This window comes from Triticum urartu, chromosome 7 (assembly GCF_003073215.2).
Source record: "Triticum urartu cultivar G1812 chromosome 7, Tu2.1, whole genome shotgun sequence".
Classification (NCBI taxonomy): Eukaryota; Viridiplantae; Streptophyta; class Magnoliopsida; order Poales; family Poaceae; genus Triticum; species Triticum urartu.
In genome coordinates this window covers 697693429-697706020 of record NC_053028.1, presented here as the reverse complement: position 1 = coordinate 697706020, position 12592 = coordinate 697693429, and the positions used below count along the sequence as shown (strand labels likewise).

At 39.2% G+C, this 12592-nt stretch overlaps 1 protein-coding gene across 7 annotated transcripts; it reads right to left on the bottom strand.

Moving 5' to 3' along the window:
* Positions 1–6360: 6360 nt before the first annotated feature.
* On the bottom strand, positions 6361–12494 carry LOC125523541 (lissencephaly-1 homolog). 7 transcript variants are annotated; one of them, XM_048688564.1, is made up of 11 exons: positions 12234–12494; positions 11298–11720; positions 10443–10463; positions 10291–10361; positions 10129–10183; positions 9737–9773; positions 9325–9659; positions 9091–9222; positions 8859–9007; positions 8515–8604; positions 6361–6694 (listed from the first exon to the last, which is right to left on the bottom strand). In XM_048688564.1, the coding sequence occupies exons 1-11, from the start codon at positions 12468–12470 to the stop codon at positions 6445–6447; spliced, it is 1800 nt and encodes a 599-aa protein (XP_048544521.1). In that variant the 5' UTR covers positions 12471–12494; the 3' UTR covers positions 6361–6444. The 7 variants fall into 7 exon arrangements, 6 of the variants coding, with proteins under 6 accessions (XP_048544521.1, XP_048544522.1, XP_048544526.1 ...); XM_048688565.1 differs by having other exon boundaries at positions 8515–8586; XR_007290285.1 differs by lacking the exon at positions 8515–8604 and adding an exon at positions 7772–7901 and having other exon boundaries at positions 6565–6694; positions 8936–9007.
* Positions 12495–12592: the final 98 nt, after the last annotated feature.

Sequence of the window (12592 nt, the reverse complement as noted above, 5' to 3'; positions counted from 1 at the left end):
TCTCTTTTTAGGAGTGTCAAGTCATCAACGGCTCAACCAGACTTTAAGCTTTTTGCGATGCTTGAGGACGTTTGCCGAGTGTCGGCCACAGTGCACTCGACAAAATTGGTGGACACGTGGCTCCCGATTGTGGTTTTGTGTTTGTCGAGTGTCGGTCAGATGAACATGCAGTAGGTGTTGTTTCCGTCAGCTGGCTGTCAATCACATTTACTTTACCGATTACCCATTTACGACACTAGGCAAAAAAGTTTGCAAGTGTCCAACGAAAAGAATTTGGAAAAGACCACTATACCAGGACTATTCTCACCTTGAGCTCAAATGAGCCCGTATGAACAGAAAAATCATTAAAAAATCAAAAATAAATACATCATGACATTTTTTGTGTGCGGTACATTGACGAATGTTCTGAATGCTTGCAAAATTTCAGCATGAAATGAAATCACACTTGTGGGACTGGTAGAAAAAAAAATCAATGCTCCAAAAATGCAATTTTCAAAAACGTCTTGGAGTACTGTTTTTGTTTTTTTCTGCAACTTCCACAAATGTCATTAGGAAGTAAAAATTTGGCAAGCTCTTAAAAACATTTGTTAAAGTTTACCACAGAAAAAATTGAGATTTTTTTGAATGTTATTTAATTATTGTTTAAAATTTACTGTTCATGCGAGCTCATTTGAGCTAGCGAGCGATTGGGGCCTTTCCATTATACCAGTGCAACATTCGGTGTACTTTTTGCCAAACATTTATGACCCTTGGCAAATTGCTCGATTCCAATAGTGCTTACATAAGTAAATTTGTTGTCCCTAAATTTATCGCCTAGTGCAGATTTGGTCCCTCGTCTTTAAAATGTGCTGATTTGGTCCGAATAATGGCGAGTGGACATGCCATCACGCGCGGTCGGTCGGTATCCACGCCACACGTTGCCGCGCGATTCGTGCTAATTAAATACACTTCCGTCGTATAATGATCTCTCCTCTGCGTATAGCAAACGGTATAGACGCGTATTCCCAGCTGACACATGCAGTCGTGCCCCGCGACGCAACACACGCATTGAACTCTGCTCGTGGCCAGCATCTTAGCCCCAACGGCCACCCGCGAGGTAGCACACGGTGTGGACTGGGTTCTGGCACGACAGCATGTCAGTTTTTAAACGACGGGACCATCATAAACTTTTTCAGCCTGGCTCCATTCGTTTACTGTAAATGGCTGACAGGACGTGAAGGCACCCATCATCTTTTAAATGCAACATGCAGACTATTCTTTATTCACCCCGTAGCTCTAATTCTTGCGACTTTGTTCGTCTGCATAGCTAGCTGAACCCAACCATGGACGTATGTAGCTTCTTGTGAAAAAACATAGAGATGTAGAATAGTTCACTGACTCCTCCAACACCAATATTGTGAATGGTTGTCGGGAAAGCTTGATGCCATTGCGACCTAGCTTGTCCTGTTGGTTCTTCAAGTGGTAGGTTGACGATGGGTCTACACTGCAGTCTTGCATGTGAGGAGCGAGATACCAACTAACGAGCAGAAATTGCACGTAGTGACAAATTCTTGCATGCACTTGCCATGCAGAAGATAACGAAGTGCAGCTAACAGGGATCAGGATTTCCAGAAAGTGCCATGGTTTCCTTTATTATTATTCTCCAAATGGATTTTTTTAAACGGGAATAAATATCCTACTACCAACAGCCATTTAATTGATCACAAAGGAAAATTAATACCGGCCCGCACCCCCATCAATCCACCCATGACTGTCCTGCAGCCCATCAGGACACCCAGGAAGTATTAATTGCTGCATTTGTGTGGGATATTAAGGTATTATTAATTGTTCTGAGATATTAAGGACAGTATAACTGAACCACTTCCGAGTTATCTCAGACCATGTGCCTTTTCGTCCATTGGATCGCATGAGATTGGCCGTCCGAATGCTAACTGATCGTCTGTCCTTAAGGAAAGCTACTCCCGCAGAAAAATCTGAGAATTCTGGTTAATCGGGCCTGGCACCCGGATTGCAGCCCATGTAGCTTTGAGGAAACCACGATCCAGCCGTAGGACTGCGCGAGAGCTCCACCCCTCCCAATGCGTAACCTAGGTCCGCCGCCGTCGAGAGAGAGCGCACAACCATCTCCTCCTCGATCGTTCCCACTGGCCTTGCCGCCTGTACCACCTCACCTTTGTGTTTCGATGTTCTGTGCTTGTCGAATCAAAGGGGAGAGGAAGATGAGAGATGAGAACCGAAGGATGGAGGGATGGCGAGTCGAGCGGGAAACAAAGGCGCCCGCACTCGGCCGTCGGCCGCCCCTCGACTTCGACGATGTTTGAGGGCCACGTATGATCTCGATATCTCTCCCTCTCCCGCTTCCCCGTTTCTCTTTCCGTCTTCGATTAGGACGAGGTTAAGCACAACGAGCGGCAATTGCGTGGGTGCGTGCGTGCGTGTGTGTACGATTGCGCTGCAAGTTTGAAGTGGTCGGACGCTGAGCAGTTGGTGCAGAACTATGGGGGATTTTGGGTGTGAGCTGTCACACTTACTTTCCGTCCAACTTGTAGTGTTTGATTTTATTTGAAGTGTAAAGAAATCTGATATTTTCAGGGGCTCAAGCTTTGCTGTAGAGTTCTCAACCTATTAAAATTAATATATCATTACTCTTGGAGGTGGTCATCAATATCTCACTGCTCAGATAGTTTATGCCAATCTCGTACAGTTGATCATAGATGCCACAATACTATGGACATCAATATCAAGAATATATCGTTATTCTTAATGGAGGCGGATCAGCTACAACGAAGGTCCCTTTTCTCAAACCTTCAGAGTTTTAAAAAGTTCTAAGATGGCCGTACAAATCAATGGTTACTTTAATCTGAGAAGTGGTTGTATGTAAAAACGATATTAATTCTTTGTGTTCCGAGTCATGGTGTGAAACGATCCTGAACAATACTATGGACCTCAATATCAAGAATATTTGTAAGTTGCAAGTGATGTGTTTTTTTACTGTAGGTGTTTGGTGATGAGAGACATGATGAACATTCCGAACACATTAATTGCGAAATAAATTTGGTTCTTATGAGATATCTGAAATTTCTATGGTGAAGTGGCATCGAAGTGACTTATTTCTGCACCTTCACGAGGAATATTCTGACACGGAAAAGAATCTAACTGGACATGTTTGCATGCTCGAAAAGCTTTTGCAGAAGAAAAAGGAAAAGCAGGCAAGTGAGCTAATGGCAGCGGCGCTCGCCACAACTCGTCAGCTTGCTCCGCGGCTTGGGTGTTCCCAGGCGCGATGGCCACCATGCTTCTGCGCCACATCCACGCGGCTCTTCCTTCACCTCTGGAAGTTTATCTTTTTGTAATACTAAGATTTTTCATTGATTTATTGTTTGTTACTTTCAGGTGAGCAGAGAGGAGGTATTCCAGTTTCATGGTTCAAAGGGCTGATGTTTTCACTTTATTGTCGCACAAATGGTCTAGCTCTTATAAACTGACAGCAAATTTAGGTCCAAGAATCAAGCTTATTTTGTAGCTACACTCAATCAACTGAGCAGACTAGGATGTATGCACTTAGCACTTGTGTGGATGCAAAGAATTCCATAATGATATTCCATATTCCACTAGAAGAATACTTAAAAAAACGACATTTCCATTCTTGGAATTCTGTGCATAACAGTAGTTGCTTGCATTAGAATGTTGTAAATTTCTGTCGTGTCCCTTTTTTGCATGATCTCTTCTCGTGAATGGGGATTGATGCCACAACGATATTCTTCACTATTTGTGTTCTAGCAAGCATGCCTGCTATTGTGCACTGGTTCGATTGTTTCAGAGTCCGCCATCTATGAGGTGCATCCTCAATCACAAGTACTATTTTAAAACTTCTACCTTTCTGAAATGAGTTATATCATCTCACATTATATTTTTCTTACACTTTGTGGTACATGTGCTATTCTTATCGACGAAGTTGCCTTTTCACCTTCAAATTTGCGTAGATTTTCCTTCACTACAATTCCATTGTCTTGTGGTGAGCAGATCTTGGGTATTTGCTTTGTTCGTAACTTAGTGTTTGTAATCAGTTTTGGCTCATGCTTATGATGTTTTCCAAATTTAATTTGTTGCAGTTACAATCGCCAAGTCCTTGGGGCGGAGAAAGAATTATTAACCATCTGCTGCATCCGGTGTATGCTCGATTGTGGGTCTTCTACAAATTTGAATAACTTGCTGCTGATCTAAATTCAGTATGATGTTAATAACTTCCTTGCATGAGTTTGAGAAACTAAATTTGCCGTTCTATCACATGCGAAATATTAATGTCATATATTAGATTATATCAACACTACTTCTTCTACCTACAAAGAATAAATACGTATATTCGAAGTTAGGCAATTTGGCTTCAAGCTACCTTTTCGATTTGGCTTTTGTGTATAAATTTACTTCACACACGAATGCAAAAAGAGCACCATAGTAGGGATGATAATGAAGTTTTCCTTAGTTGCCTAGGCTCGGTCCCTGTACTTTATGATGTTGATATATGGCATGCCATACTAGGGTATTACTACTAAGTGCTTCTATGTAGTGTTCTATCAAAAATTTGATCTATGATATGTGAGATAAATTCGTAGTGTTGTTTCTCCGGTTCTATACATTACTCGGTATGGCTGAGTAGTGCAACAATTTGTAACTTTTTGGTACAATTTAAATTTTGATAAAAAAATCATAGCCGCCTTTTTGCACTTTATTTATGTACAATATTTATGAAAAACTATTTTTATTCTATTGCAAAAATGGACGGGCGCGGCAACGCGCGCCATCGACGATCTAGTGATTTAGTACTACATATAAAGCTCTCAAAGATGTGAAGGCGTCGGGGAAAATACCCGGAGCATTACCTACATTCAATGCCACCAAAGATCAAAGCTCGTGGTCGCCTGCCCAGCAACGTAGCACGTACGCCTGACACGTGCAGGGATACGAACTCAGCCATGACACACTGGGCAGAGGGAGTGGGAGACAAACATAAGGTGAGGTCACATTGCCAGCATTTGATTGGGGGTCATTCACAAAAAAAACATTGGATTGTGGGTGAAGAAGCACCTCACATTAAACAAGCTAGAGAATTTACGGTGTATTTGGTAGCATGTATGGACCTAGCCTAGTTATTCTCCTCTCATACATGCTGAGTGTAGACATGCTGAGTCCATGCATTTGCTGTTGTTTGGCAGTGGTGTATGCGCTGAGACATGCTAAGTTGTGCCTTTGTTTGGCGACCTGCATGGGTTTAGACATGCTGAACAATTTCGAATTCCAAATAATTATTTTAAACGGTGAAAAAAATTGAGAAAACATGAAAAAAATTAAACATATTTTGAAATTCTGAACTTTTATTGAGAATATAAACAAAATTTGAAATTCTAAACATTTTTTGAAAATTTAAATAAATATTAAAATTCTGTTTTTTAAGTTAAACATATTTTGAAAGTGAGAACTTTTTTGAAAAAAGATAAAAAGTTGAATTTTGATTTTTTTTCAAAAAATAAACCAAATTTGAAATTCTTAACTTCTAAAAAATTTAAATAATTTTCGAAATTCTGAATTTTTTAAAAATTTAAAAGATTTTTGAAATTCTAAACATTTTTTGAAAATGTAAACAATTTTGAATATTTTCGAAAATTTAAACAAATTTGGAATTCTGAACTTTTTCAAAAATTTAAACAAAATTTGAAATTCTGATTTTTTTTGGAAAATTTAAACAAAATTTGAAATTGTGAACCGTTTATAAAATCCAAACATATCTGGATGTGGTCTGATGGGTGGGGACGAGGGTCGATGCTAGCATGGCTGCCTCCATGCACCCTCTCTGGGGTGCATGAAATGAACATAGTTGAGGGCCCTTTTTGCATCAGTTGAGCATAGCTCATGTGAGCTCATGCACCCTACCAAACAAGCAAAAGTGGGTCGGATCGGATTGGCTGAGATGAGGTTGCGAGCTCTAATCCACTTTAGCAAATCCAACAAAAGATGCACCTTTGTTCTGGCAATCAGTATGGCAGCTGCAACTTCAGAGTAAGATCAATACATTTTTACATTTTTATTTACAAGAGCCTGCCTTTACGAAGAAATCATCCATGACACGGCATGAATGTGGACGCGGTCTGCCCCCTCAGCAACAGACTGAATGGAGATGGTGGGCACCATTTTCTGAAGTGCAGACATGCGAGAGATCGTACTAGCAGCAAGGAAAACATGGAGGAGACCGTCTACAACTGATCAAATTGCGCAACCACCATGCAGACTTTGGTTCACTCAGCCCTAGTCGTGCACTCAGCACTTGTAAATTTCTGTTTGGTGAATGCACATTAGACACATATATACTAAGTGCCTACATGAAGTAAGATACTTGTGAATACCATGTAAAAGAGCACTGTATTGTCTTCAACAGTTTTCCCCGCAGGATTAAGAAAAGTAAAGATGATTGTCTTCACGAAAAAATAACTCTTCCTCTTCCGTACGACGAAGAAGAGCATAAAGAAGAAACACTATTATAGCAATAGCGCCCAGGATCAACTGCTGAAATTGTTTGTTTTGACGATAGGTGCACCAACGCGGTAGTTCATATATAATTTCATTGTTCCCATCTCTAGCAACCGGTTCTTCACCATGGATCTCCATCATTGACACTGTCTGATTATCTCCAATTACAACCCTAATAGATAAAGAATAGTTGGTTTACATGTTTGCCGTAATAAATAAGGAAATGAGAATAACTTATGTAGACAAGTATATGCACAAAAATAGCATAAATAGATTAAACCAGCACAGAACATTCTATTATAAATGAACATATGTCCATATGCACGGGATTTGTACATCTAAAAAATATCCCAGTAAATTAATTCACTGTGCCACAAAATGCAAATTTAGATAAATTACCAACAAAAAAATGGAAACATATTATCTATGTACTATGCAAAAAGCAAGATAAGAACATCCCTTTCTTATACTATCATGTAATGTCTCTTGTTTTCCTTTGTAGTACACATGTAATGTCTCTTGTTTTCGAAATATTGCAGGTGTTTGACACTTCACTCCACCCAAGTATCAATAGTGTTTAGTTAACCGCAGTGGAGGATCTAGGATTTGATGATGTGGGGGCAACCATGAACAACATTCCGATGGCTAGGAAAAAATATACTACACTGCACCAAATTGGTAAGATGGACAAACATTGCACTAGTAAAATAGATTCTGTACCCCTAGATCCTTTAAACTCATCTTTCACACACCAACAAAAAGACTCTCCTCCCTGTGAAATCTTGCTCTAGCCTATCGCTGCCGCCATCGTCATCTCCATAGCTACCACCGTAGTTTTGAATCACCACAGTCTCAATTCTTCAATTGCCACGAGGAAGATTTTAAGATGGATTAAGCATTCATCTTGAGAAATGTATTCTTCCTGTTGCAATCCTTGTGCTTTAATATACTGTTTGTTTTGTGGCGTTTGCAAGAATACATGAGGAATCCACTTAGGCTGGATGGATGTCTAGCCTCAAAGCTCTTAATGTTCATGATTGGTTCCATGCTACGAATCTTTTCTATTTATGATTGCATTTTGTTTGTCTTGCCTGGTACCGAATGCTCCAATGACTGAAGGCGGATGATAGAGATGTGTGTGACAAAGCTCTGAGCCGATGCCGGAAGGGTGAGTGAGAGTGTCCGATGGCAAGTTTCTAGGAAATCATGACATACTCACAAAGCGCTCATGTATTATTCAGGTATATACATTAATAACCATAGATATTGTCTACGTGTGGCAGCCATGTCACCGGTTTTTAATGTATCATCACCACCACCCCATTGTCAACAACTTCCAATGCTCCATGGTTTCATTTTTGTTTAAGCCAAGGCAAGTTTCACAACATCCCACTACTGGTCAGCTCTTTAATTCATCGCCGCCATGGCTTCCCAGGGAAGCAACCTCATCTGTTATGTCTCTCTGACCAGGTGGACCCACTGGTTAGGAGCATTTGTTCATGTCAAAGGTAACATGGGAGTGAATAGAAGAAGATGGCACCCTTCAAAATGGTGATGTGTATGAAACCACCGAACACGTATCCATGTCAGCAAAACAAGGGTCTAAAACCAGGGTATAGTGAGTCAAGACAATATTGAAACTTGGAAGAGAGTAAAGTGGACAAAAAGTATATCAGTATGTTACCTATAAACAACTGCAAATACCTGATTGTAGTAAAAATGAGACTTTCCCATATTTCATTTTTAATGAAATTCTCCATGTGCACCCGCGTTTACGTTTTGTGGTGCCACATATAAAAAATAGAAAGTATGTGGCGCCACAAAAATAGAGAGTATACCACATAAGTATACTCTATCTGAACATATGAAAGGGTGAATACGAACCTATATTCCGAAATTCTGCTTTGGAGAAAGTACTTCAGAACAAATGACATGCAACAATGCAATGCTCTTAGAAGTAAAAAATATACAATGATAGAAAAAATTGGTTACCTTCTCGACCCCATAGAACATGCTAGACCAGAAACAAATCCGCTCTTGTTAACATGAAGGACTCTCATACGCCTGGGGAATATGAAGCAACTGACTAATTCTCACAAATTTAGTTATATAATATGTGAAATTGTATCAATAAGCAACTTTGATCAAATTAGGTCTCTGTTCTAACATTTATAACTAACAAATAAATACTTAGTGGGTGTTAACTCTGCAAGATACACATAAATAACACACACAATCCTTGATATCATTATAAATCAGCACATGTACAAATGTTAGGAATGGCAGGTTATAAAGGGGTGCGGACGTATCTCACAAGGACATACTTTGGTGATTACCTGAAATCAGTGGAGCTCCACAAATGAACAGTGCCGTCTTTTGTACCTGCAATTAGAACTGGAAGAGTGGGATGGGAAACGACAGAAACAACCGGAGACATGAATGCTTTCAGTGTATAAACACACATTCTTTCCTTCAAGTCCCATATCTGTTTTGATAAATAAATAAAAGCACGCATTGTTAACAATGTCATGTGCATAGTATGTGTATTTCTTTAAGGAAGTAGCAAACCTTGGCATTTATATCGTTGGAGCCAGTAACCAAATGTTGCTGCCCGGCACGCATGAAAAAATCCAGGCAGTTCACTCCGCCAGAATGACCAGATAGAGTATACTTATGTTCAGGTGAACCCATATTCCAAACCTGAAAATCAAGCATATGCGCTTGCAGTTAAGGTCTAGTAGGAAGTTAAATGTATCCTTATAATGTCAAATATTGTTTGGGGATGAGAAAATTCCCCCAGACCTTTATCGTGTTATCTTCCGAAGCACTAGCAAAACTGTTGGTGTCCATTGGGTTGAATGTGACTTGCCTTACAAACCCGCTGTGACCAGTGAATGTTCTTACCAACTTCCACCCTCGCTCCCCGTCCCAAAGGCTTATGAACCTATGAAATACTAAAAGTACATACGATTGGGTTGGGTGAACAGCTAGTGATTGGAGACCATTATCAACAGAGATCTGCTTGATGTGTCTTATTTTTTTGAGTTGTCCAATTTGATACTTGTAAACATGGATGGAACCGGTAGTGAACCCAACAACAAATAATTGCTTGCGTGCAATGAATTTAATAGAGCAAACTGCAGAAAATGTCCAATGGTGTTATTAGTATTATCAGTGTATGATGGAAAAAAATGTATGTAGTCAGAGAGCATACCTTGTCCGATTCCGACATTACGAGAAACCATCACTTCCTGCCAGTAAATACAAACAAGTAATTACAAAACTATGGTACATCTTCCAGCACAAATTGAGCATTTTGTGATGACCATTTACTTTTTCCCATGAATAGTCTGTCAGCAAAAGCTTTAATATTTAGTTACGGGACTTACAACTTACATCGAACATCACCGAATATATGATTTTATTGATTGCAAACATTGGCAATCATTAACAAAATTAGTATTTCATCAGTTACTCCAGTATTAACTTCTTAGATAATACTCCCTCCGTCCCATAATATAAGACCTTATTACATCCCATATATGAGTATATGTAATGTAATAAGGTCTTATATTATGGGACGGAGGGAGTACCACATTAACTTGCCTGTGTGTTACAGCTCCATATGATAACTTGTCCGCTCCAGTGACTTGTTATAATCCTGTGAGGCGAGAATATATTTAGCACACGCAGATCATGGCATCCAATCCATTCACTTGAACAAAGATGTTTAAATATTCTACTACCCATATAATGCTACACACTCACCATGGCTCCGACGGATGTGCATCTAGACAGAAAATATTACTAGTATGGTAATTATCATCCATACGCATGATCTGATACAACAAAACTTGGTTGAGCATTAGAGAAACCGCCTCAATGGAGAAAGATGTAATGAAGAGAATAGAAGTTCATACCTTTACTGGAGGCAGGATTGCCTGCAACATCGTAAATGCATGAAAAAACAGAAACATCAATCAGCATATCATGTCAACTCACCATTGAAGCAGCATTATATTTCAATGCCACAACATAATTAGCCTCTTCAATGTAGTTTCACTTTTTCTTTTTACTTCACAGATTAGGTTTGTCTTAATTCAAACTTTCTAAAATTTGACCAGGTTTATAGAAAAAATATCATCATTTATAATATCAAATCGATATCATTAGATTCATCATGGAATGCATTTATTTGGTATTGTAGATGTTGATATTTTTTAATATATATTTGGTCAAACCTTACAAAGTTTTGACTTAAGACAAACCTAATATGCGAAGTAAAAAGAAATGGAGAGAGTAATTCACGTGGGATGCCTATCTTTTTCTACAGGAAAACAATAGGAGAGGGTCCTCAAAGAGTTTCAGGTTTCTCTCCTTCCTAATCTAATTCATCTCAGAGTCTCCTTCTGATAACTCTAGATTTAATTACTAAGTTTTTCCCATTTGACAAATGGCAATAATTGCTTCAGAAACGAATTGACAAATTTGAAATAGTCATGAGCCATATTTATGACCTGGCAGGTACTTAAGCTGTGGTCGTGGACTTCCATTCATAAGAAAATCTTCTCCACAATAATGTATATTTATTTGCAAACTTGAGAGACTAATTATGTCAGTCAAGGGCCCATTATTGTTGACATGACCACTGCATTTTATGTTGTTTTGTGAAAAATCAGGTTCGCAGCCCTATATAGTACTAGCATGTTTAGTCAATACTACTACTGCAAGTATCCCAGGTGAGCAAAAATGTTTTGTTACAAGAACTAACTCACCTCATATGTTGTCTCTTCTTGCCGAGCATAAACAGCTTTCACTGTATGCACCACAGTATTTCCTGACTTTTCGGCTTCCTCAAAGAGTCCCTCGCAAGCAAGCCGTACGGCAGTACAGCTACACTTGCCATTTATAATGCTACGAAGGATTAGTTCATCTTCTCTTTCTTCTGGTAGGTTTTCCTTTTTATCTATTATCACCACGAGAGTGTAAGTGGATCTCGGAGGCACAATGCCATACAGTGGCAGCCTTACGAAGCACATCCCTTTGTTATTGCTCTTCTTCATAAGCATAAATGGCACATGTGCATCTGTATTATTTCTTAGGTGCAGAGAGGACGGGATCAACTCATTGGGTTCAAAAGGGAAGTGGAGCATATGTGGGGAGTCATTAAAAAGCTCAACAGAGCCTGGTAGGATTACCTGCAGAAGAATTAACACTGTTAACATTCTTGTAAATTTCAAGAAAGAAAGGACTTTGTATTGAGATGCAATATCAGAAAGTTGGGGCGAGATAACTAATGTCGCTAGAATGAAAGTACAGCAAATATCGAGGAAAAATATATTTACAACCTACAGACTTCTCCCACTCTGTTCCTTCAACTGTTCCTCTTGCACCATTTCTCTTCTAGATGATGTAAATATCCTTTCCTATGCATCATGAGATGCACACAGCCATCTTCCGTCCACCATTATTAGTTTTTTACTCCCTCTGTAAACTAATATAAGATCTTTTAGATCACTACTTTAGGGATCTAAAAGATATTATATTAATTTACAGAGGGAGTACTCTATTTCTGTTTTGATTATATGGAATATCGTCTAGTTTTTTAACAACCCAGTCAAAACAACAGTCATTCAGAAAAGCCAACTCACAGTATCTTTTAGTTGTCCAGTACTTAAGTGCAAGTTATTATTCCTAATTAGTGAGTTCACCTCAGGTGCTGTGTCACTTGCTGGTTGTGGCTCACTAGATTCCTTTGCCGCATCTTGATAATTCTGATTGGCTGTGCTCGACAGCGACAAAGGCATTGGTGAATAACCCTCAGATTTTGCTTCGTCCAACACTTCACTATCTGTCTCGTAGTTGAACAAGTCTTTAGTGAATCTCTCCAGTATGAGATCCTTGCTCATAGTAGTGTTTAGTACCAGCAACTGGTCTGTGCACTGCATAGCCGACAGCAACTCTTCACAGGCTTCCACCTATATATATATACATGCAACAGTGAGACTTTTCAACAATTATGATTAAGATCCGATGATTAATTTTCTTCATTTTATTTCATCCTCCATAA